Below are 25940 nucleotides of genomic sequence, written 5' to 3'. Positions count from 1 at the left end.
AACGATACAGGGGCATCTGGGTGGCTCAGTCGGTTAAGCGTCTGGCTCTTTGATTTCGGCTCAGGTCATGATCTCAGGATTGTGAGATCAAGCCCTGTGTCGGGCTCAGTGCTGGGCAATGGAGCTTGCTTAAGATTCTGTCTTTCTCCCTCTCTAAGAAAAGAAAAGGACAGGATATAGGGTGCTCTTGCAGCAGCGTGAGGTCAGACTCAATACCTGGGCCTTGGGAGTGTGGAAGAGAGATTGGTCAAGGCAGACAGCAGCTCATCCAAGGCAACGCAGAGTGAGACAGGCAGAGAGCTGGGCGAATGTGATGCTGAGGTAGATGCTGTTGGTACATTCAGTGTTGTTTTAAATCTTTTGTCTCTCTTAAGTGTGCTGCCAGAACTGTAGTATATGAGACTGCTGTGTGCACGGGAAGGTTGAGACCACTGGTCCAGTGAGAGATGTTCGAGGCTCACTTGGAAATGAGGTGTCCTATAGAATGTTTTAAGTGGTGGTAATAGCTACTTGGTATGAAAGTATCCAGTATAAACTAGAGACTGCTAAATATTGGATGTTTTTTATTCATTGACTCCTTGTATCGGCCCTTTGAGATAAATGTTATCGTCCCTGCTTTATGAATTAGGGTATCAGAACTTGGGTTACATAAGTGGAGGTAACAGAATTTGAGCCCGGGATCAGGGCTTTTTCCATCTTACCACTTGCACCAGGCAACCAGCCCTCAGTGACTGTCACTGAGGAGACCCCTGATTGCCAGGACCCCAGACTTCTGTGTTTTGCATTTTCTTTCAGCTTTTTGTAGTTTTTCTCTCTCATATGCTTAGCTGTTGGAATTTTGCTTTATTCAGTAAATTTTACCTCATTCCTTTTGTGAGTTGCTGTCTAAATACAAGGAGCCAAGAATTTGAATATTAAGTTTCATGGAGGGGGAGTGTCTCCTATCATTAATAGTAGGCGGGCAGCGAATGGTGGTAGATGGTAGTATTCTTGTTTTCTTCTGTTGTAGAGAGACTGATTGTGGGTGCCTTTTGTTGAAAGGCATCTTTGCTTGCCTTTGAGATCTGCTGTTTGTGTTCATCAGAGGTCACGGGCTTAGATGCTGGCGGAAGCTAGGTAGCTGCTGTGTGAGCCGGCTGTGGGAGACCTCAGAGCGTGGCTGGCTGAGGAGCGCATGTCTCCTCTGCTGGGGGGGAGGGGGTACTTCTTCTCTGCTTTTGCTGCATTGGAATGTGGCCTAGACAGGCTAGGTCTTGTGGTTCTTTTTTCGTTCCCTCAAGAAAAGTTAGAAATTCCGACTTTTACGTGATATTAGTTAGCAACTAATTGAAATTAAAAAAAAACAAACATGTGGGCGCCTGGGTGGCTCAGTTGGTTAAGTGACTGCCTTCAGCTCAGGTCATGATCCCAGGGTCCTGGGATCAAGTCCCGCATCGGGCTCCCTGCTCTGCGGGGAGCCTGCTTCTCCCTCTCCCACTCCCCCTGCTTGTGTTCCCTCTCTCGCTGTGTCCCTCTCTGTCAAATAAATAAATAAAATCTTTAAAAAAAAAAAACCAAACATGTAGGCCAAAGCTAACACATTCATGGGCCGTACCATCTATGGACTGCTGGTTGGTGAGCTGTTTAAAATGAAGTGGCCAGGTAGGTGACCTTCAGCTAGCTCAGTTAAGTGTTGCTGTATTTATTCTCTAAAGTTCAGTTTATGAGAACAACTAAATTGAAGTATCTTTACTCCACTTGCTTTATATTTGAAAGCAATTTAATGTGAAATTATTGAGGAAGTTAAGGCAAAAGCATTTCTGATATTCTCCTTTTTGGAGGAACAGGATTGTCCGTGCAAAACAACTATTATTAAGATGAGGAGAAAAAAAGAAAATACACCAAAACAGTACTTGTCTTTAGGGATTGTGCGTGTTTTTTTCCTATTTCATGTCCAGATCAGATCTTTCTTCTGGAGCTCTGGATAACTAAATCCATCTCCCCACTTCTGTCCAGTTGTCTTGCAAGCATCTCTGCATGTTGGAAACCCACTTGTCCTTCCACTCCTTCACCCCCAACCTGTCTACTCTTGCTCCAGGTCTTTCCTTGGTAGCTGGGACCACCAGCTACTCATTTTCTCAAGCCCGAAATCTCTCCATGACTTCTCCACACTGAGTTCTGTAGATGTGAGGTCCAGGCCATCCTTCTACTTCCTGGGCCAGTGTGGTCTCCTCCTAGCTGGTGTCCCAGGATTAGTCCACTTCATATTTGTTCTGTAGCTGGAGTGACCTGTCTAAACACCAAATATGGTCACGTCACTGCCCTTTTATGCCCATCAGGGGCACCCTGTTCCCCTTAGGAGGGAGCTCACGTTCTCAGCGAGGCAGTCAGTCTCTCTCTGAGCTGGCATCCTCTCTCATCTCATTGCCTGTCGTTTCTTTAGTTTCTCAGTTTGTAAGTGTGCAGCTTGGTGAATTTTCTTATGACTGAACACCCATGTAACCAGCACCCAGGTCAAGAAACAGGGTGTTAATAGCACCCCAGAAGTCCCCTGTTTCTCCTTTTGGCCTCCAAAAGTCCTGAAATAGCCAACACGCATCTAAACAGAAGAGTGGTCTTGCCTTACTTGGTTTCAGATCATAAAGCCATATGATACTGTAGCAGGAATCAAACAGATCAATAGGACAGAGTAGGAAGCGCAGATAGAGACTTACATCTTAATGAGATCTTGATACATAATAGAGGTGGCACCACAGAGCAGTGGAATAGAGAACTACCTTACACAAAAATATATTCCTGGTTAAAGACCAAAACGTTATAACAATCCTAAAACTTTTAGAATGATATATTAGTTAATATTTTATGACCTTGAATAGAGAAGGACTTTAAAAAAAAAAGAGTTTAAAAATACTATCAGGAATAAAGATTGATAGGTACTGTCCTTCAAAATTGAAAAGAAAAAAAAAAAAACTTCTATGGCAAAAGATACTACACAATTAAAACAAAAGGGAAAAGACTAGGGGAAGGTACCTGCAGCACAAAAGTCAAAGATTAGGAGACAGAATATATAAAGAACATAAAAAGAAATCCAAAAGGAAAATGGGCATAGGCTATAAAAAAAGGCATTTTGCAAAAGAAAAACCCAGTGCCTAATAAACAGATAAGGTGCTCAAACGCATGAAGTATCAGGAAATGCAGCTGAACCAGTGTCAGCATGGATTTCTCCCAAGACTGTGCAAAACAGAATGTCTGACAGCAAGGTTCAGTGAGGATGTAAGGAAACTCTCATATACTTTGGAGATCCATTTGGCAATTTCTAGTAAGCTAAAAGCGTGCACACTCCGTGTCCCAGGATTTTCACATCTAGATGTATATACTCTTCGATCCCCACACAAATATCCATAAGAAGGTATGTACAGGGATGTTTATAACAGCATTGTGACAACAAAAGATGGGAAATTACCTGAATGTACATGGATGGGGAAGTGGATATAAAGATCTTCCTTGACTTACAGTTGAGTACTGATAAACCCATCATAAGTTGAAAATGTCGTAAATTGAAAATGCATTTAATACACCTAACCTACCGAACATCATAGCTTAGCCTGGCCTACTTTAAACTCTTAGAACACTTAACATTCACCTACATCTGGGCAAAATCACCTTACACATAGCCTGTTTTATAATAAAGTGCCGCGTATCTCATGTAGTGTATTGAATACTGTACTGAAAGTGACAAACAGTGGTTGTCAGCGTGGGGGTTGGTCACCACTGTGATCGCAGGGTTGCCCTAGAGCAGCAGCTTGCTGCCACTGCCCAGCATCACGAGAGAGGATCGCGCACACCTCTAGCCTGGAAAGGGAGCCAAATTCAAAATTCGAAGTGTGGTTTCTACTAAGTGCATATCGCTTTTGCACCATTGTAAGGCCCCAAAATGATAAGTTGAAACATCATAGATTGGAACTGTCTGTATTGTGATGTACATGTGGTGGAACACAAGCAGGTAAAATGAGGAACTAGAGCATGTTAAATATATCAATACAGAAATGTCCTCAAAAGAAAACAATGTCCGAAAATGCAAGTTGCAGAAGTACTTATACATTATGACACAGTTTATCCAAATTTTTAAAACACAGAGTGATACTATGTGATATTTATGGATATGGATATATCTAGTAAAAGTAGTTTTAAAAGGAAAAATAGGAAAGCACCTAACCAGTTCATGAGCATGGGGGGTATGGGAGGAGATTAGGGTTCGACAGAGAGGTACAAAGGCACTTCTCTTTGTCACCAGTGTTTCATTCCTTCCCTACTTCCCACCCTCCCTTCCTGTGGGTCTGAGCACTACAATTAGACATTTAATAAGTCTGGAGAGTGGGTAAATGGATATTTGTTGTTACTCCTTTTACTTTTGTACAGCTGGGAGGATGGTGAGCCTCCTGAGGCCAGGAGCTGGTTTGTCTGACTGTCCATTGATGATGCACAGTGCCCGACACATGGTGGGGGTTCAGCAGGTGTATGTTAAATGAGGGGATGAATGTATTTCTGTGCCCCAGTGTTTCTCCAGTGAGCACTTACTAGTGGAAAAGGTATCATTGCCATGTTTGTAAAAATGGGAATTCTCTGAACTCCTAGTGGACTTGTGAGTGCTCAGTAAGCCACAATCAATCTTGTTTTTGTTTTTTTTTTTAATTTTATTTATTTATTTAAAAAATTTTTTTAAAAGATTTTATTTATTTATTTGACAGAGAGAGACACAGTGAGAGAGGGAACACAAGCAGGGGGAGTGGGAGAGGGAGAAGCAGGCTTCCCGCGGAGCAGGGAGCCCGATGCGGGACTCTATCCCAGGACCCTGGGATCATGACCTGAGCCGAAGGCAGACGCTTAATGACTGAGCCACCCAGGTGCCCCAAGATTTTATTTATTTATTTGAGAGAATGAGCAGAGGAAGAGAGAGAGAAGCAGACTCACTGCTGAGGAGGAAGCCTGATGTGGGGCTCTGTTTTTTTTTTAAGATTTTATTTATTTCAGAGAGAGCACAAATGGGGGGACAGGCAGAGGAAAAGGGAGAAAGAGAAGCAGACTCCCTGCTGAGCAGGGAGCTGGATGCGGGGCTCGATCCCAGGACCCTGAGATCACAACCTGAGCCGAAGGCAGGGGCTTAACTGACTGAACCACCCAGGCACCCCGACAACCAGTCTTGTTATGGATGCAGCCAAATAGCAAGACTATATGTTGTGGCTCTGCTTATACCTTTCTAACCAACTTTTTTTTTTTTTTTTTAGTAATCCCTACATCCAGCGTGAGGCTCAAACTCAGGACCCCGAGATTAAGAGTTGTGTGCTCTATGGACTGAGCCAGCCAGGCGCCCCTGTCATTTACAATTTCTAAAGTTACGTTTGATTGTAAAAACTGTCCTAAATCTCACTCTCAGAAGTCAAATAAAAATGATTTTGTGAATATAATACTTCATTTTCAGAGGCATAGATTATAGAAAACCAAAAAATGTTTTGGTTGGGTAGGTACAAACTAGAACAACATGAGTTACAATTACCTTTCATAAAGCATCTGAAAGAATGAAATAGTATTTAGTATGTGACAGGTGACTTTTTGCTTTGCTGATCCAAAAGCTTGCCTAATACAAGAGGGCCACAGGCATGTTGAAGAGTCCTTTCCGCTCCCCGTCCCCTCCTTTGGGTTGGCATGTCATTTTTCTGCAGAACTTTAATGATCTTCATAGGCACATTCCCCACTTAGAGGTTTCTTTCTTTTTTTTGGAGTAATCACACTTTATAAAATCTAAGATAGGATTTGTGCAGAGCTCTTCAGGGACTTCTGAGCCAAAGTCCAGCCATTCTGTCCTCTTGTCGTCCTCAGTCTGCCAACCTCTATGTCAGTGCCGTGGCCCATCTTCTGGGCCCATGCCCACACTACCCTCCTTGTCTCTGCCCAGAGGGGCCTCCTCAGTGAAGTTCTCCGGGACCACCCTCGTCTAAGTGGCCTAATGGCCCGCCCTCCCCCTCTCCTCTTCTCCCTCCCCAGCACTGCCTCCCTCTCTCCTCCTCTTCCTCCCCTGCACTGTTTGTCCGCTGACACTCCTCACAGGCTAATAGACCATGGCCTTTACTATGTGTTTATTCTTATCTGCTCTCTCCACTAGAATATAAGCTCAACAAGGCAGGACTTTTTTTTTCAATTTACTCAGTGCTCCATTCTCAAAACCTAGAGCAGTGCCTGTGGGTACTCAGTAAATACTTGTTGAATGAATATACTTGTCTTTATTTATTATCTACAGCCTTTTTTTTAATGTAGGCTCCCTACACAATATGCGGCTTAAATTCATGACCCGAAGATTAAGTGTTGTCTGCTCTACCAACTGAGCCAGCCAGGCACCCCTCTCTTTTTATTTATTTATTTTAAGGATTTTATTTATTTATTTGAAAGAGAGTGTGGGAGTGGGAGAGAGTGAGCATGAGCTGGTGAGGAGAGGGATAGAGGGAGAGGGAGAAGCAGGCTCTCCACTGAGCAGGACTCCAGGGGCGGGACTCCAGGGGCTCACGGTGCTCATGGGGCTCACAGAGCTCAATCCCAGGACCCTGGGATCATGACCTGAGCTAAAGGCAGATGCTTAAATGACCGAGCCACCCAGGTCTCACAGGCATGCCTCTCTTGCAGACATTTTTTAAATGTTGGTATACATGGGCCTACATCCTTTTTTTAAACCACTACAATAATACTTCATCGTAAGGAGGACTTATAATTTATAAAAATCATTTTTTTGTTTATAGAAGTTTGTGTTGCATTTTTATTGCTTGATTTTAGTTATTCTAAACAGAGCTGCTGTGAATATTGTTTTAGATATTATCTTTGTGTATCAGCTCTAGTATTTCTGTGTTGTAGATTCCTAGGCATGGGATTACTTTAAATAGAAGGTGCCAAATAGCCTGTAACTGGGGCACCTGGGTGGCTCAGTCATTAGGCGTCTGCTTTCGGCTCAGGTCATGATCCCAAGATCCTGGGATCGAGCCCTGCGTCGGGCTCTCTCCTCAGCGGGAAGCCTACTTCTCCCTTTCCCACTCCCCCTGCTTGTGTTCCCTCTCTGTGTCTCTTTCTCTGTCAAATAAATAAATAAAATCTTGAGAAAAAAAATAGCCTGTAACTACAAGGTTCTGTCAGTTCACACTTCCATTTGTAGTGTATAAGAATGTTCAGTGTTCATTTACCCATATACTTCACAACACACCACATTGTAAGTTTTAATAACTTCTCACCTGATAGGAGAAAGAGGACATCTCATTTTAAGTTGACTATTGCTGAGGTTCAGGATCTCAGCATGTTTCTTGTCTATTAATTTCAGATTTTCTCTGTAAGTCAGAAATTTTAGGAAAACTTATTTCAGTAAGAATTTACTTCTGAGTGTGTATATACTCTTAAATGCTAATAACACATTTGTGGTGGTAAAAATAAAGTTGCATGCAAACAGAAAACAGGAAGAAGAGAAAAAAACACGCATCCGTAATTATGACGTGAAACTGCACATTTTAAATATGCTTTTTGGATAAACTTTTTGGTTTAGAATTTTGATAATCTTAAAATGAAGTTTTAATTTTACAAATAGTTTATTGAAAATAAAGACAAGCTTTTCAGAATAATCTGAAATAATTCAGAATATGCTGGTGCCACATTTTCTCTAATTGGATCCTCTGTAATAAGTTAATTATATATTAATTCGGACTGTTTCATCATCATCACCAAACTGATACTTATTTCCTTGTTTGGATTAGTACTTTTGAGATTGTAATTGTGTTTCCACTGATTTCAGATAATATAAGTCTACTAGGAGAGCTGGGGAAAACTACCGAGTTTTTATGACCAACCATATAAATATGTACCTGGGAACAGTCCTGTATTTTATGTTCCTGTAAACTTGACTTCTCATGGATGAACAATCTTGTTTAATTAACTTGATAAGCAGTTTATTGTGGTTAAGAGCATACCATGTGAGTATGGTTACGTTTTTTTAAGAAGCTCTTATCAGATATACACTACAATATTAATGAAAGATAGAATATCTGAGATTTGAGTCTATTCAGAATGAGATCCCATTTAGAAGAGATTGGGGGTGGGGAGGAGTTTGGAGGATCAAAATGGACCATGAATTGATGGTTTGAAATTTTCTACAATAAAAAATTTGAAAACAAACAAAAGAGACCCTATCTATTTGGTTGTAAAAAAGTATGAGGTGGCCAAAACCACATGTTTGGGGTTTAAACAAACCTGAGTTAGAATACTGGCTTTGTCACCTACTAACAATATGATTTTAAGCACATTTTGAGCCTCTGTTTCCTCATCTATAAAATGGGCATAATAACACCTGCCTCATAGTGTTGTAGTAAGAATGAGTGGTGGGAGATAAAGCTCTTAGCACAGTTGGCTACACGGTCAGGTGTTCGCAATCTGAAATCCTTGGAGAAACAGACCAACATTACTGCTGTGTCAGTTCTATTAGAAATGATAGGGGGCGCCTGGCAGGCTTAGTCGATGGAGCACGCAACTCTTGATCTCGGGGTTGTGAGTTCAAGCCCCATGTAGGGTGTAGAGATTACTTTAAAAAATAAAATCTTAAAAAAAAAAGAAATAGGGTGGTTGTTGAAAATGTAATTAAATTTTCATTGCTTGTGTCTGATATTGACATCCTAACTCTACTTTGGCACCCCTCCTTGCTTTGTCACCCTGTCTTCAAGAAACTGGCCTCGCTGCTCCTAGGAGAGTGGAGGGAGAAATGTGAGTGCTGAGGGCTCTGTCTCTTGCACTCCTACTACCACATCCCCAGATGCTGGCTGGAGCACTCTGGCACAGGAGGTACAGAATGGATGGGGCACTTGTCCCAGAGTGCCCAGATCTCTGGCTTTCCCACGCTGGAAGGAGAGGTTTCTGTACTCCTGTTCAGTGAGGACTGACTAGCGGCAATTTTTTCTGGAACTGAGTATTTTTCACTTTTGGGGCCTCGGCCGTTAGTGGTGTTTTGTAAGTACTGGTTTATTTACACTGAATTGAGTCAAATACAGTTGAGTGAGCGATTATGTATGACCTTCCTGGTTCCTTCTAGTTTAAAAATTTCTGTGTTTCTGTGATTTCTGTAGCGAAATAGAGTTTGCATACGTGTCTTATTTGACATGGTGATATGATAGCTTAAAATGGAGATGGGGGTTAGATTAGGTGAGGGTCCCACAGATAATACTGGCAAATGGTAATACTGAAAAAATTTTTTGAATTTTTTAAAATTATAAATTAATACATGACCATTGTTAGGAATTTTAAAAATAGAGAAAAGTATAAAGAAAAAATTATTGCCGGGGCGCCTGGGTGGCTCAGTCGTTAAGCATCTGCCTTGGGCTCAGGTCATGATCCCAGGGTCCTGGGATCGAGCCCCGCATCGGGCTCCCTGCTCCGTGGGAGGCCTGCTTCTCCCTCTCCCACTCCCCCTGCTTGTGTTCCCTCTCTCGCTGTGTCTCACTCTGTCAAATAAATAAATAAAAAATCTTTAAAAGAAAAAAAAAATATATTGCCTACCATCCCCCTGGTACTAATCTTTTCATAGTTTGGTGAATTTCTCTCAAATCTTTTATAAATAAATAAGTGTAAATACATATGCTTTTTTTTTTTTTTTAACAAATTTAGCTCTTACTTTAGTTTGGATTTTGTTCTTTGCATTTAATGTTTTCCTGGTTTTTTGAGGCGTAATTCACAAAAATTGTATGTATTTAAGATGTGGCGTTTTGATATACATTGTAAATTTATTACCACAGTCAAGCCAATTAACATATCCGTCACCTCGCTTAGCTACCTTTGTGTGTGAGAACAAGTAAGATTTACTCAGTGGATTTTAAGTGTACAGTACAATATTGTTAACTCGAGTCCCCATGCTGTACATTAGATCTCTGAACTTACTCATCCTGCATATCTGACACTTTGTATGCTTTGACTAACATTTCTCCATTTCCCTCCACCCCCAGCCCTTCATAACCACTGTTTTGCTATCTGCTTCTATGAATTCACTGTTTTTAGATTTCACATATAAGTGACATCATGCAGCATTTGTCTTTCTATGTCTGGCTTATTCTACTTAGCATGATGTCCTCCAGGTTCCTCTACATTGTTGCAAATAACAAGATTTCATTCTTTTTTAAAGCTGAATAATCAGTCCATGGTGTATGTGTGTGTGTGTGTTTGTGTGTGCATGCACGTGCGTTTGTGTACATTTATCCTTGACAGCTACTTAGGTTGTTTCCATACTTTGCAATTGTAAATAATGCTGCAATGGACTGGGGAGTGCAGCTGTATCTCTTCAGGATTTTAATTTTATTTCCTTCGGATGTATACCCAGAAGTGGGATCGTTGGATCATATGATAGTCCTATTTTTAATTTTTTAATGATCTTCTATACTGTTTTCCATAATGACTGTTTCAGTTTCCATTTCCAACAGTGTGCAAGGATCCTCTTTTCTCTACACCTCCTCAACACTTGTTTTCTTTTGACTTTTTGATACTAGCCATTCTGGTTTTAATTTCCATTTCCCTGATGATGGGTGATGTTGGGCACATTTTCATATACCTGTTGGCCTTCTGTATGTCTTCTTTTGAGAAATGTCTGTTGAGATCCTTTGCCCATTATTTATTTATTGATTGATTCATTGATCCTTTGCCCCCTTTTTAATCAGGTTATCTGGTGGTTTTTTGGAGGGGTTGTTTTTTGTTTTGCAGTTGAGTTGTTTGAGTTCCTTATGCCATCTGTAAATAGTGACAGTTTTGCTTCTTCCTTTGCAATGTGGATGCCTCTTATTTCTTTTTCTTGCCTGATGGCTCTGGCTCGGACTTCCAGTACTGGGTTGAAGCAGGTGTGGTGAGAGTGGGGAACCTTATCTTGTTCCTGATTTTAAAAAGCTCTCAGTGTTTCACTATTGAGGATGACATTAACTGTGGGCTTGTCCTGTGTGGCCTGTATTATACTGAGGTACATTACTTAATTTGTTGAGAGTCTTTATCATGAAAGGATGTTGTATTTTGTTGAATGTTTTTTCTTCATTTATTGAGATGATCATAGGATTTTTTTTCCTTTCAATTTGTTAATGTGGTGTTTCACATTTATTGATTTGCAGATATTCAACCATCTTTGCATCCCAGGGGTGTATGACCCTTGATCGTGGTATATGACCCTTTCATGTGCTGTTGAATTCAGTTTGGTGGTATTTTGTTGAGGAGTGTTTCATCTGTGCTAATTAGGGATATTGGCCTGTAATGTTCTTTTCTTGTAGTGTCCTTATATGGCTTTGGTATCAGGATAATGCTGGCCTTGTAAGATGGGTTTGGATGTGTTCCCTCCTCTTCAGTTTTTTTGGAAGAGTTTGAGCGGGGCTCTTGTTAATTTTGCCTTAGCTGTCTTTCCTGTTTGATTGCCTATTCAGTCTCCTTACTCACTATTAGTTTGTTCAGATTTTCTCCTTCTTCATGAGTCGGTCTTGGGAGGTTGTATGTTTTTAGGAATTTGTCTCTTTCTTCCAGGTTGTCCAACTTGCATTTAATACTCCATCATGATTACTTTCACATGGTGGGAGGGCGTAGTGTGAAAGTGGCTTTCACAACAGATCAGTGTTGACATCCCAGCTTCGCCACTTAGGGTCTGCGTTGTTTTGGGTAGTCATTTTACCCCTGAACTCGTGTTTGCCTCCCTGTCTGGGGCTACTACTCTGAATTACCCTGGGCTGGATGAGGATGAGCTATCACAGGAAAGCCCGTTTCTCAGGTGTGGGTTGTGGAATTGTGTTGCGGTTATTAATGTTCAAAATATTCTTCAAACATGTGTTTTTAGTGGCATTGTTTTATCAAGTGAAATGATAATATAAAAGTGAGAACGAACAATAAAGGAATATAATGTTTATATGGGAAAAACAACTTCTATACACTTGCAATTGAAGCATTTCCCCCCCACATACCTAGAGAGTACATATGGTGGTAGACTAAATGAGTTAAGCAATTTTTAACAGGCTTCCATTTTGCTGCCCAGCATCTAAATGCTGGTTAAATTAGAACAAGCATACTTGTAAAATTTAAACCTTATTTTATAATGTACATGCTAAAAAAAATACGCATTATTAGCCTATGACACAGTGAATTTTCACAATGTAAACACACTTATACAACCAGCAACAAACAGAATGTTACCAGGCACTTCCAGAAGCTCCTTAAGACCCCCTCCTGCAAGCGACTGCAAGTGTCTCCCTCCTAAGAATCATCCTCATCCTGACCTCTGTCACCATAGATTACTTCCCCCTGTATTCGACTTGATTATACCTATGGTGATATGGCTCATTTCGCTTAGTATCATGTTGTGAGGTTCATCTGTGTGTTGCATGTAGCAAGAATTTGCTTATTAATTCGGTCTCTCCCGCCCTTCTCATCTGGGGATTCTGCCAGGGCATGAAGCCGCAGTGTCCTAAGGCATCCATCATATGTAGTTGAATTGATTTCTCTCCTTGCATCTGGGATGTTAGAGCCTTGTAGCAGCTTTGGGAGAGTTGAGAAAATAGTCACTCAAATCATTTCTGTTAGAATCCATGAGCTTTAGCTTTTCTGGGTTTTGTAGTCTAGCAGCCCTCTCATGCCTTCCAGTGGATGACTTCTATTATTTTATCTGCTTTTCTTGTTCTCCCTGGGAGTTCTGGTGTACCGCACACCGCTCCACCAGGAAGTGGAAGCCCAGCAAACATGCTTTAAATGCATAGCTGGATCCTAGGAAAATAAGGGAAATGCTCAGGACCCACCCCCCCAAAAAAAAGATGTCGTCGAGGGTGGGCGGGTGGGGAGCTGCAATCCCAGCAGGTAAATGAACACAAGCCAGGGCCCTGAGACACTGTGGAAACTTGGCCCCTAGAGCCTTGGAGTATGAACGGCTGGCTGGAAGCGGGAGCCAAAGACTTGGATGGGATGGGAGGTGGAGAATGCTGGAACTGTGTCCCTCTCCATAGCTCCTAATATTATAGGACTCTCAGAGCTATATTCCTTGAATAGAAGAGTGGGCTGGGAAATATAACCCTCCTAATGGCTATAAAATGTCTGTTTTAGCTATGTAGGGGGTTTCGGTTTATGATTTGTCTGCCAAAGATCTGATCCAGAGCTTCTCCTCAGAGGTCTTTGGGGTTTGCGATTAGACTCCCCCTGATGTCCAGGAGACCCAAGTCTAGAAAGAGAAAATTACCACTCACACCAAGACACACCTCCCGGGAAAGCCGGCAGAGACAGCCAAAGAGCAGAGCTAGAGTCCCCAGAGCATCTCGATATGTTGTCAAGTAGCTATGTTTAAAATCAAAAGAAACAAAGGGTAGAATTTTTTTTTTTAAGATTTTATTTATTTGATAGAGAGAGAACATAAGCAGGGTTAGCTGCAGAGGGAGAGAGAGAAGCAGGCTCCCCACGGAGCAGGGAACCCGATGCCGGGCCTGATCCCAGAACCCTGGGATCATGACCTGAGCCGAAGGCAGATGTTTAACCGACTGAGCCACCCAGGCACCCTTAAAGGGTAGAATTTTAAAAATATGAGCAGGATGCAAACAGTAGGAAAAATGACTATGCAGATTTGAGGAAAAACCAAATGCAGGTTTTAGGAAAGTGCTTAGCTTGGCACCTGGCATTTAGGAGCTACTTAACAACTGTTAGCTTATTGCGGACTTACAGAAGGTGCTCTCATTTAGGCAAATGATTCTCTGTAGAAAACTCATGACTTGGGGCACCTGGGTGGCTCAGTTGGTTAAGCGCCTACCTTCAGCTCGGGTCATGATCCCAGCCGGGGTCCTGGGATCAAGCCCCGCGTCAAGTGCCCTGCTCAGTGGGGTTCCTGCTTCTCCCTCTTCCTCTGCCTCTCCCTCCTTCCCTGCTCATTCTCTCTCTCTCTCTCTCACATGAATAAATAAAATCTTAAAAAAAAAAATGAAACTCATGACTTTACACAGTAGGACGTGTCTTGGTGGAGCCTCAACTTGAGAAGTATTCACTAGTACTGTTGTTCTGTTGGCCTTAAAATTTATTGACTTAGTTGGGATTGGAATCACAACTTTGAGGCAGTTGCAAGCAGCTGTGGTAGGCATTTGCCCACGTGGTCAGTTTCAGCAAATCTCAGGATTATCCTTTGTCCGAGAGATCTGTCTCCACCTGGCTAGTTCCTGGATTCCTTTTGCATAAGGCTTTGTTTCCTGAAAACCTGTCATATGAAACATCATTTTTAGGTGCAAATGTAAAAAAAATTGTATTATAGGTTAGAAAAGTAATGTCAGGTATCCCTTATCCTGCAGTGGGAGGAGCCAGGTACATAAAACTCATAAGAAGGTTTATAAAAATGAGTGTATTCTTGGGGCAGCTTTGGCACTTCTCCCCTCACCCCCAACATGTTTTGAGTGCCTCCTGGATTCCAGGCCTTGTGCTAGCAGGAAGCTTGTGAGGATGACAAAAACATTGTTCCTCCTTCCCTGAAATTCACATTCCACTTGATCACCAAGTCTGCCCTGGGACCCTTACGCATGCATGGGAATGAATTAAATCTGTTACGTGCTTCCTTCTGCAAAACTGTTGATATCTTACGAATTTCTGATGAGTCTTCTTCAGCTTTTGGAGCAAGATGAGTATATATATTATATATATTTCCAAGTATATGGAAACAGTGACTGGTTAGCTAGATACCACAGTTTTCAAGCAAATAAATAGGTTAAATAATCAAGTTAACTTCTCCATATTACTAATTCCACCACTCCAAATCTTTTTAGGACGATGTGAGGCGTAAGGTTCATCTGAACACCTTTGGATTCTTCAAGGATGGGTACATGGTGGTTAATGTCAGTAGCCTTTCCGTGAATGACCCTGCAAGAGCCACAGACAAGGACACAAGTGTAAGTGCCTTCCCAGGAGGTCAAGGGCATTACCCTTCTCTGTTGCTCAGATGAGAGCTTCACCCCACACTTAAATACGAAGTCTCAGATTATGGAGAAAATTAAACTTGTGAACAGGCATCAAATAGTTTTACTTTTAACACTTAAGGTGTAATTTTTGAATAATTTTAGTAATTAGTGATCCCTCTTACAAAATGAATGCTAAGAAAACCAAGAGAAGGCTAGGCCAGAGAATCACCTTTTCTGCTCTTCGAGTAAGAAAGGTATGGGTGCCAGAGTATCATGTGGATATTTACCTCTACTCTTTTTACCCCCTCTTAGATTGGATTCAGCCTGGACCGCACAAAGAATGACGGATTTTCTTCTTATCTGGTGAGCATTACACACATGACCTGATCACTCCCTTCATGTAAGCCCAAGACACTGGGTGAGAACACCCTGCTTCTGTCAGTGCTCTTTTCTTGCTGGGGTGGCTGCTTTGACTCCCTAGCATCTCTGAGCACCTACAGTTGTGTTCTTCGGGATGGAGGTTGGATCACTTATTTGCCTTGTTCCTGAAAACCTTTTGTTCTTGTTCTAGTGTGAATGACTAAGATGATGTACAATTGGGTCTTCCTTTCTCAGGATGAAGATAATTACTGTATTTTAAAAAAGCAGTCTGTCTCTGTCACCCTTCTAATCCTAGACATCTCCAGAAGTGAGTAAGTAATTCTTATGTTCCTTCAGTTCTATCCTCAAGTAAAGTTACGGGGAATTTGGTAGTTAAGGTAACATTTACTGAGTGTCTGCCATGTGCCAAATACTGTGCTGAGTGCTGGAGGTTAAGAACACGATGAGGGAGACAGAGGTGCCACCCTCAAGGAGCTTGGAGATGAATGAGGGAGGCCAAACACCAATACAGATGATCATGGCAGTATAGAGAGGTAGTGGGGCAGAGAAACTGGTGAATTGTAGAAGAGAAGGGAAGGCTTCAGGCAACTCTTGGCCCAACCAGCCTTCGAGTGAGTGGACTTCATCAGGTGAATAAGGGAAGAGCATTGGAGGCAAAGGTAGAGCAACTCGAAATAGTGTGGCGTGTTCAACAGAGTGAGTTCATTATCCCAGCCAGCTCTCATCCAGGGACAGAGGGAAGCCTCTCCCCCATGAGGCAGGACTAGAAGTGCTCCCCTCCATCTCGACCGTGCTAGCTTAGCTCACGTGTCCATTCAGGCATGGGGCCTCACCTGCCCCTCCTTGGCAGGATCTAAATCCGCTAAGAAGCGAGAGAGAGGAAATACTTGTGCCCGCTGCTTCTCACATGCCCCCCTAGAGTTCACTTTAACATCTTACTGTTTTTTTGCCCCTTGTTCTGTTCCCCTTGTTGAGCACATTATAGACACTTAGGGGGAAAATATGTCCTTCAGAACTGTGTGGTTGCTAGGAACGTAAGCTTCAGAGTGAGAATGCTGGGTCCTCGCCTGGCTGCTTCTGGCCTCACCACTCTTGAGCAAGTTCTTAACCTTCCTGAGTCCCCATTTCAGCAGGTGCACGAAGGAGCTAGTAGAATCTACATCAGGGACTCGGACTATCCGAGATAATGGATTTAGATACCGAGACAGTGTGTAACACATGGTACTCAGATGGCCATTGCATTACCTTAAACTTCTTTTCTTTTCTCTTATTTTGAATGTAGGGTGAGAGTAAGATCTCCACCAGATGCTGGTACGCAGTTACCAAAGATCGTCTTCAGCAAGGATGAGAAGGGCCTAGGCCAGAGCCAGGAGCCTGGGGCTAACCCTGTTTCAGCGGGAAACCAGACTCAGCCAAAACAAGGTCAGCTGTCAGGCTCAGACCAGCATTTTCTTCACTGCCCTGCTCTGTAGATTCTTTTTTGTCCCCAAGTAAAAGCACATACATAGTAGCATTATGTTATTTTGGGGGTTATACAAAAATATATAACCGTTAAAGGAAAAGGTGGAAACTATGGGGAAGGTGGGGAAAAGAACAGTCGTTCCTCCGTCCTTGCAGCACTAGAACTTGAGTAATCTATGTTCTTTCTGGGCTCTTTCATGGGTCTGGAATGTTTGTTTGTTTGTTTTTAGATTTTTAAAATTTATTTATTTGAGAGAGAGAGACCAGAGCGAGCAAGAGAAACTCATAGTCATCATGTTTGTAATTTCTTAAGCATCCCTATTCACTCAGCTTGCAGACAGTTCATTCTTACCAGCCCTCCCGTTATGTGGATCCTATAATTTGCTCAAGTTTTCCTCTTAAGGAGATGTATTTCCACCATCTGCTATTACAAATATTGCTGCATTGGGAGTTCTTTATTTGTAGAACTTTGGTCATATCTAGAACTTTTTTTAGGATGGGTTCCCGGAATTGGAATATTTGGTTCAAAGGCTGTGAATACTTTGGAGAATATTGGTACATATGTTCAGTTCTTTTCTAAATGCGTTGTATGAATTGATGCTCCTTTTGGGAAATCTGTAGGAATACTGACCACATCACCATGTCTTAGCCAGGACTGGGTTTTGGGTGTTTATTTGTTTGTGTTAATCCCAAAGTAAAAGGCAAAAAGGATATTCTTGGTTTTGTATTCATTCTCACTACTGAGGCTGCACTTTATCTCCACACGTTGATTAACCGGTTTATATTTATTGCCTCTTTTATTAACTGTGAGCCTTGTCTAATAGTTTATAGTTCTTTCAAGAGAACTTACTCTTTATTGTATTATTTACACATTTTTTTTTCTCAGTTTGTCAAAACCCTAACCCAAATTAAAAGACATGCAGAAATGTTACATGTGTTTGATGGTAGAGCTTAGTGCCTGTGCGCCATTCATTTCTTGTTCACATATGCATGCCCTGCACAGAAAGTATTCTTTTCCTTCTTTTATTCTGAAACTCTCTCCCTGCAGGGAGTTTGACATCCTGTCTTCCCCATGAAGGGCATCTTAAGTGAAAATAAGGCACAGATACCCTCCCTGTTCCCTGAAAGAAGCCATTAGCAGTCTTAACACACCTTGCTGTGTGGGGGGGAAAAAAAGTATGAATTGTGCTAATAGGATTTGCTATTAATTCTTCCCTGTGTATAAATAAATGTCATATATGTATTTTAAAATGATCTGTTTTCAAGCGTGATAACTTAGAAAATGAGGAAGGTCACTCCATGTGGCACCTCTGGCAATAACATCACTAGGCTATTCAGAGATGATTTCCCTGTTGGTACTAAGTATTACCCTTTATTGGAGAGCATTGATCATGTAGCAAGCTCCAGTTTGCTGCTTCTGTGGCTCAGGAATTGTTTTGGAATCTGAGGAGTTGTCAGTCTACAAGATAGCATGTGGCCTCACCTCAAACTAATAAGTAGCTTGAATTATCTGATATTAGACAAGCTAGAGCCTCATAAAATGACCCTGTCATACATATACAAGCTGAATCATGCAATAATATCTTTTAAATGTTTCTCCTTCTAGACAGTGGAAAATCTAAAAGAAGTACAGTAGATTCAAAGGTAAGAACTGACCACCCACTGTGCTCAGCTTTCCAGGATATATATGTACATATGTGTGTATGTGTGTGGATATAGATGTAAGTGTATATATGTGGGGATATGAGGGGATGTATTTATATACATGCATATATACAGGTACACACACACACACGCCTGATCCGTGGGGAGGTAATGTTACCACATTGGAAGAATTTCAAAGTAACAGTTCTGAGTTGTACGGCACTTACATGGTAGAGGATCAGACAGTGAGGGGGGCTGCCCTCAGGAAGGAGATGTCATCAGGGCTTGGAGTTTGGTGGGTTTGTTTGGGGAAGAGGAAGGAATGTCATAAGCAAAGACCGGAAGTGGGAATGAGCATGACAAATGCTGGGTGCTGGCCTATGGGAAGTAAAACATGTGTCTTTGGGAGCAGAGACAAGGATCTTAGATAATAAAAGTCCAGACAGTAGAGGGTATTAATTGATGCACAGAAAATAGGAAGTCGTCAGGAGTTCTTGATCAGGAAGGACTGTGATACAGATGGTGTTTGGGGCAGATGTTCTGAAAGTAATGTGCAGAGCAGCCTCAGAGAGGGAGACAGTGAAATTAGGATGACCAGGAAGAATGCAGTTGTAGCAATACTGGTTCAGGGCCATGAGGACCTGCGCTGGAGCAGAGTCTTGGAATGTGGAGTAAGGGATGGGGCGGTGTGGGGGCAGGGGAGGAAGGAAGTAGATACGTATTTATTTATTTATTTATTTATTTATTTATTTATTTATGTAGAAGAGTAGATGGTAGAAATAGCAGAAGGAAAAATTGGGAACATTTTGGGTTGGGATACCTTGATTTTTCAGTGAGGGGACATCCAAATGGCAGCATTTTATTTTAACAGCTGTGTTGAAGTATAATTGACATACAAGAAACTACACATATTCAAAGTGACAGTTTGCTAAGTTTTGACTTAAGTGTACACCTGTGAAGCCACCCCCACAGCAGAAGAGTGAACGCACTCATCACCCCTCGAGTTTCTCCTGCCCCTTCGTCTTCCTCCCGTCCTCAAGCAACGCTGATCTGCCTCTGTAGATGAGTAATGTAGAACTTTATAGAGGTGCATTATGCAGTACATGCTCTTTTTGTTTTCTTTGACTCAGCATAATTCTTTTGAGTTCATCCATGTTGTTGGGTGTATCAGTAGTTCACTCCTTCTCTTTGCTGAGAGTTAGTCCACTGCACCAATGGCAATAATACACTGATCATGTGAAATTGGGAATGGTGTCCAGGTGAAGTGCCAGGATGTGACCTGGGTGGGCACCTGTAGTCTTGCTGAAACTGTAAGAATGGAGACACGCTCCAGGCGGGTCGGGGGGCAGGGGCAGGGAATAGGGGGTTAGTGGGAGGTAGAAGAGACCGCTGAGAAAAGGAAGTGGGTGAGGAAGAGTTTCTTTCTCTGTGAAAGGGGATCGCAGACATCTTGAAAGGATGGTGAATTTTATTTCCAGAGAGCTTCTGAAGGTCAGCAAAAGATTTAAGAAGGATGTGCTTTTGTTTTGTTCTGTTTTAATTTTAATTTAAATTTTAAATTAAAAAAAATTTTATTGTTATGTTAATCACCATACATTACATCATTAGTTTTTGATGTAGTGTTCCATGATTCATTGTTTAATTTTTATTTTTATTAGTATACATTTTCTGCCAGTATCCTAAAACAGGTTGTTGTGTTTTTTTTAGGCAACGGGAGAAAAATCCTTTTCTGTTCACAATAGTGATGGGGCAGTTTCTTTTCAGGTATGTATTCTCTTGAGTAATCTTCATAGGATTTATCTCTACAGTGTAAAAGGGTGAATTTGCAAAGGAGTTTTGAATTTAGGAATAATAATTTAGGCATGCTACGTATCAGTCACTCGAATGCAGTAGCTCTCTCCATAGCAAACCCACAAGGTGGATATTGTTACCCACCACTTAGCTGATCATGTCTCTGAGAATGAGTGACTTTGTGAATGTCCAGTGTGAGTGACAAGGCCCACATTCCAACAACCCACGTCTGCCTGGCTGTCCTCACACCTCTGCCTCTTTAATCCCGTGCTGCCTCCCATTTGGAGTGTGCTAGAAGCACAGAATTCTGTACCTAGAAGGACCGTTGGTGATCATTTAGGATGCTGGTAGAATTTTAGAGATGAGTTCACCGAGGCTCAGCAGCGTTGAGTGACCTACCCGTCTGGCCCCATTCTTCACTGCCCATGAGTTTATGGCAGCATCCCAGCCTGTGGATGGGCTAGGACGTTGGATGGGGTCTCAGCACCCACTTACTAGCTGGTGGCCTTAGCTCACTTAACTCCTGGATCTTGCTCTTTAATCATCTAAGAGTAAACAATGATGGCACCTTTCTCATAGGGTTGTTATAAGTATCATTTTTTAAATATAAAAGTGCTCTGGAAGCAGTGCACAAATCATCTTTTATCATTAATTTGTAAGAATCACTGCCCCTTTTCAAACCAGTTTTCATTAATTGAGGTATAATTTGCTCAGAGTGAAATGCACAGGTCTTAAATGTGCAGTTCGATCAGTTCCGACAAATGCACGCACCCGTGTAACCCACTCTCTACCAAGATTCTCTATATTTTTACCACCTCAGCGTCCCCCATCCCTGCATCCACTGTTCTGATTTCTTTTAGCATAAATTATTTTGCCTATCTAGCAATGTTTATATTGTCTTTAAATTTAGTGACCATAGGTGTTAATAGCTAATTGAGAGCCTGTGGATGCTTCCCATCTGCCTCAGAGCAAAAGCTCCAGCCCTTCCTGGTCTGCAAAGCCATGTAGTCTGGCCGCTGTCTCCTCACTGACGTTGGCTCCTGTTTCCCTTCCAGCCACAGAGGCCACCTTGCTGTTCCTAGAAACAGTCAGGCCTTAGGCTCTGCTCTGGCTGTACCCACTGGCAGGAATGGTTGTCCCTCAGAAGCCAGTGATTCATTTCTTCCTCTTTCAAGCCTTTGCTCAAATGTCATATTCTCAGCAAACTTTCCTCCATTCGCCCTATTTTAAATGCCGCTTCCTTCCCTCCCCTCCTCCTGCTGGTTTTCCCTTAACACTTCTCCTTTCCAACATGCTGTGTCCTCTGCTTATTTATTATGCTTATTTTCTGTGGCTCCCTGTAGAGGGTAGCCATAAGGGAGAGGGGTTTTTTTAATTTGTTTTTTTTCTGATGTATTTGAAATCCCTAATCTTGCACCTGGCCTGTAATAGGCTGTCTATTAGTAATGATGGAGCCGAGTGATGGGTGTGGAGTGCTTGCACGTTGTCATTACCTCAGTTCATCCTTCCGGCAACTCTGTGAAGGAGGCACTGTTATTATTCCTTTACAGTTGAGGAATCTGAGGCTCAGAGAGGTTAAGTAACTTGCACAAGGGAAGGATTCAGACCCAGGTTTGTCTGCCTCTAAGGCCATTCATGTGTTTAATCACTTTCTTTACTGCCTCCTTAAGAAAATACAAAAGGTGCTTTTTTCTCTTTTCCTTCTCTCACTTTAAAGTGCTTATTAGTACAGTAAGTTTTTTGAAATTTCTTTAAGCCTTTTTAAAAAAAAAAACAACGGGCGCCTGGGTGGCTCAGTTGGTTGAGTGACTGCCTTCGGCTCAGGTCATGATCCCGGAGTCCTGGGATCGAGTCCCGCATCGGGCTCCCTGCTCAGCGAGGAGCCTGCTTCTCCCTCTGACCCTCCCCCTTCTCATGTGCTCTCTCTCATTCTCACTCTCTCAAATAAATAAATAAATCTTTAAAAAAAATAAAAAAATAAAATAAAAAAATAAAAAAAAAAACAAAACACCAAGGAAAGCATGATAGGATATACTTATTTGTCAGTTACTAAAGCTTTGTGTTAGGGCAAGTGTCGTGATTAAGGACAGTGGTTGAGATAACCAGTTCATAGGCTTCTCGGGACTCAGGAAACAGGCAGTGGATGGACAGTCTGCCTCTTCTCTGGCTTCCCTTCTCCTCGGATAGAAGTCAGTGGGTGACCCCTTGCTGTGCTGCCACTCAGTACCCTAATTTTGGACAGGGCAGTCATTGTGAGCTTGTCTGCTCCATCCACAGAGCAGGGATGGTGTTTTCTCTGCCTAAAACAGGAAAGGGACTGTTAGCCCTTATTCCTACTCTAAAACATACACTTTTGTTTGATTTTTTTTTTTTTAAGGGTCAGGTGCCTGCTCTGGTCAACCATGACGAATGTACTGACTTTTTAAAAAAATTTATATTTCTTAGAAATTTCATATGATTCTTTTTTTTTTTTTTTAAGATTTTATTTATTTATTTGAGAGAGAGAGAGCATGAGGGGGAGAGGGTCAGAGGGAGGAGCAGACTCCTCACTGAGCAAGGAGCCTGATGCGGGACTCGATCCCGGGACTCCAGGATCATGACCTGAGCCGAAGGCAGTCGCCTAACCAACTGAGCCACCCAGGTGCCCAATTTCATATGATTCTTACTTCTGGAACTAGAAGTTATTACTATGTTTATTTGTTTTGTTTTGTTTGTTTTTAAAGATTTTATTTATTTGACAGAGAGAGACACAGTGAGAGAGGGAACACAAGCAGGGGGAGTGGGAGAGGGAGAAGCAGGCTTCCCGCGGAGCAGGGAGCCCGATGCGGGGCTCGATCCCAGGACCTGGGATCATGACCTGAGCCGAAGGCAGACGCTTAACGACTGAGGCACCCAGGCGCCCCTATTACTATGTTTAGAAGCGTTTTCTGGCTCTCCTTGTGTGGACTAAAACACATGCTCTTACGTTTACATTGCTGAGTTCAGGACATGATTTAACAAAGTAATAATTTCAGCTTGAATATTCTTGGTCCTTTATTTCCGTCTTCTTGTCAGATGTCTGTTTTTTACCTTTTTTAACTGCGTGGTGTAGTATGCTTGCAGAAGAGTGCATAGTGTTTATGTCAAGTACAAATAATTATAAATAAGAACCTCTATAAACATCAGTGGAGAGCAGAAATAGAACAGTGCCAGCACCCCAGAGACCCCGTGTGACCCTCACATCCCTACCCAACTGTTATGAAAAACGTTATTCCCGTCAATTCCTCACTTCTCTTTATAGTTTATCATCTATCTATGTAGCCCTAAGCGGTATATTTTAGCCTTCTAGCAAAATGCTCTCTAGAATTGACTAAGGAGTCGTATTCTGTGATCTTATATATAAAATGTCTGGATGTACTTTAAACTTCATTTGAACCCATGAAACGTGAGAAACAGAAAAATGTGTCCACGTAGAAAATGTAGCCTGTCTCCTGAAATCACAGGAGTAAATTTTAATGAGGGAATATTGGTCCTTTACCTTTTCAAGGAGCAGAGAGGAGCCTCCTTTCTTTTCAGGAGTATTTTTTACCTAAAGAGCAAAATAATATATTCACTTGGAAACGAGGTACCTGCTTCGTAGGTTATCCCTGCAGCCCTCAGCAGAAGCCACCGCAGGTAGGGGTGTCTGTGTCAAAACGAGGTCATAGAACCTCGGTGGTGGGCACAAAGGTGTTCCCTGAGTGGTTCTGTCCCCTTTCCTGCTACCTTGAAAATTGTTACAACAAAATATTGAGGCAGAATCACAGAATAAGAAAACATCTGTTTATTTTATTTTATTATTATTATTTTTAAGATTTTACTTATTTAATCGAGAGAGAGCAAGTATGAGCAGGTGGAGGGGAGAGGCATGGGAGAGGGAGAAGCAGGCTCCCCACTGAGCAGGGAACCCAATTCAGGGCTCGATCCCAGGACTCTGGGATCCTGACCTGAGCTGAAGCCAGACGCGTAACTGACTGAGCCAGCTAGAAGCCCTGAAAACGTCTGTTTCTGCTCTGGGAGAATCCGCTGAAGAAATTAAGAAATCTGTATTTTTTTCTGTCCATAGCATTCATGATCTGTTTCTAAGATTTAAACATTTAGCTGAGGATTTGGGTATTCTTCAATTTTTGTCTTCTTCACTTTCAGTTTTTCTTTAACATCAGCACCGATGACCAAGAAGGCCTCTACAGTCTTTATTTCCATAAATGCTCTGGGAACGATGTGCCGTCTGGCGACAAGTTTTCCTTCAGCCTTGATGTGAGTACCGTATGGAAGGTGTTCCACGCAGATTTTGTCAGCCTTATAAAATGTGAGACATTTATTTCATTATAAGAGTAGGTTTTAACAACACTTCAACAGAGTAGGAGAAAAATGTGGCCAGAATCCCATTTCTGCAGAGGATTCACAAACAAAAAAATACAAAGCAGTTTGGGATGTTTTTACACTTTGAACTGTGCATTAGAATGAATGTGTTTATCTGCTGATACTTCCTTAGCCAAGTGAAGCAGCTAAGGTGACAGATTGCTGACTATGGGATGATCTGTTCCTGAAAAGTAAACATTAATTTTATGTTTGTTTTAGATTGAGATCACAGAGAAGAACCCTGACAGCTACCTGTCCGCAGGAGAGATCCCTCTCCCTAAATTATACATTTCTATGGCCTTTTTCTTTTTCCTTTCTGGGACCATCTGGATTCACATCCTTCGAAAACGACAGTGAGTTGTTACTTCCCTGAGCCATCCAGCTTAGAGTGTGTTGAGAGGTGCATAATTTCACCTTTTGCTGCTTTCTTAGCCCCAGAGGGATTTTTTTTTATTTATTTATTGCTTTATTTAAAAAGCAAATCCAAATATGTTAATAATAGGCAGGCAAAACAAAATGTATAAGCAAGTGTTTCCCTAGTGAAGACAGTACAGTCCAGGACTCAGAGTGAGCCCGTTGATCCCATTCAGGGGCTGTTTGTGAGAGGAGGTTAGTGACAGTGACCCACTACCTGCTGAGAGGAGGCATTACTGCTCAGTACTGAAGGTGTCTGCTCAGGGCCTGACAGGGAGAGCTATTGGCTTCCAGAGGCTTGTCACTGGAGAGAACTTACTCAGAGCCCACCTACCTGGCTCTTGGCCTCTCTTCTGAAACCCGAAGGCTTTACCTGCCTGTACTCAGTTCTTGAAGAGAGCACCTACATGTGGACGGGGCAAGTGTTTAAATCTGTCTCCTTCCGGGGTGCCTGGGTGGCTCAGTTGGTTAAGCGACTGCCTTTGGCTCAGGTCATGATCCTGGAGTCCCTGGATCGAGTCCCGCGTCGGGCTCCCTGCTCAGGGGGGAGTCTGCTTCTCTCTCTGACCCTCTCCCCTCTCATGTGCTGTCTCTCTCTCTCTCTCTCTCTCATTCCTGCTTTCTCAAATAAATTAATTAAATCTTTAAAAAAAAATAAATCTGTCTCCTTCCAACCAAAAAACAGAATAAAATACTAACTTTCAGTTAGAGAATAGTGTGAAGTATTTGTTTTAAGCCCATAAGTGAAATGATGGATATGAATATGGGATTGTAATGTGGATTAATTTAAATTCATAAAATAATTAAGCACCCCAAATACCTCTTTCTGTGGAGCATTGGGCAGAAATTGAGACCTCTCTCTAGTCCCCGGTGGCCTGACTCTCTTCTGGTAGACACGCTCAGCTGGAGTAGTGAGCTCTGGTGGGAACAGCGCTGGTTGCTATT

The 25940-nt window shown here is 42.1% G+C and overlaps 1 protein-coding gene across 1 annotated transcript in view; it reads left to right on the top strand.

Moving 5' to 3' along the window:
* GPR107 (G protein-coupled receptor 107) overlaps positions 1 to 25940 on the top strand; it is a 72189-nt gene that overhangs the window by 10693 nt on the left and 35556 nt on the right. The window contains exons 2-9 of the mRNA XM_035015616.1: positions 14793 to 14915; positions 15237 to 15287; positions 15540 to 15616; positions 16588 to 16727; positions 18373 to 18410; positions 20118 to 20174; positions 24366 to 24476; positions 24801 to 24934. Coding sequence (XP_034871507.1) covers positions 14793 to 14915; positions 15237 to 15287; positions 15540 to 15616; positions 16588 to 16727; positions 18373 to 18410; positions 20118 to 20174; positions 24366 to 24476; positions 24801 to 24934 — 731 coding nt within the window. The remainder of the gene's footprint in view (positions 1 to 14792; positions 14916 to 15236; positions 15288 to 15539; positions 15617 to 16587; positions 16728 to 18372; positions 18411 to 20117; positions 20175 to 24365; positions 24477 to 24800; positions 24935 to 25940) is intronic.

This window comes from Mirounga leonina, unplaced genomic scaffold, assembly GCF_011800145.1.
Source record: "Mirounga leonina isolate KUSES-001 unplaced genomic scaffold, KU_Mleo_1.0 Mir_170, whole genome shotgun sequence".
Taxonomy (NCBI): domain Eukaryota; kingdom Metazoa; phylum Chordata; class Mammalia; order Carnivora; family Phocidae; genus Mirounga; species Mirounga leonina.
This window is presented reverse-complemented; position numbering and strand designations above follow the sequence as displayed.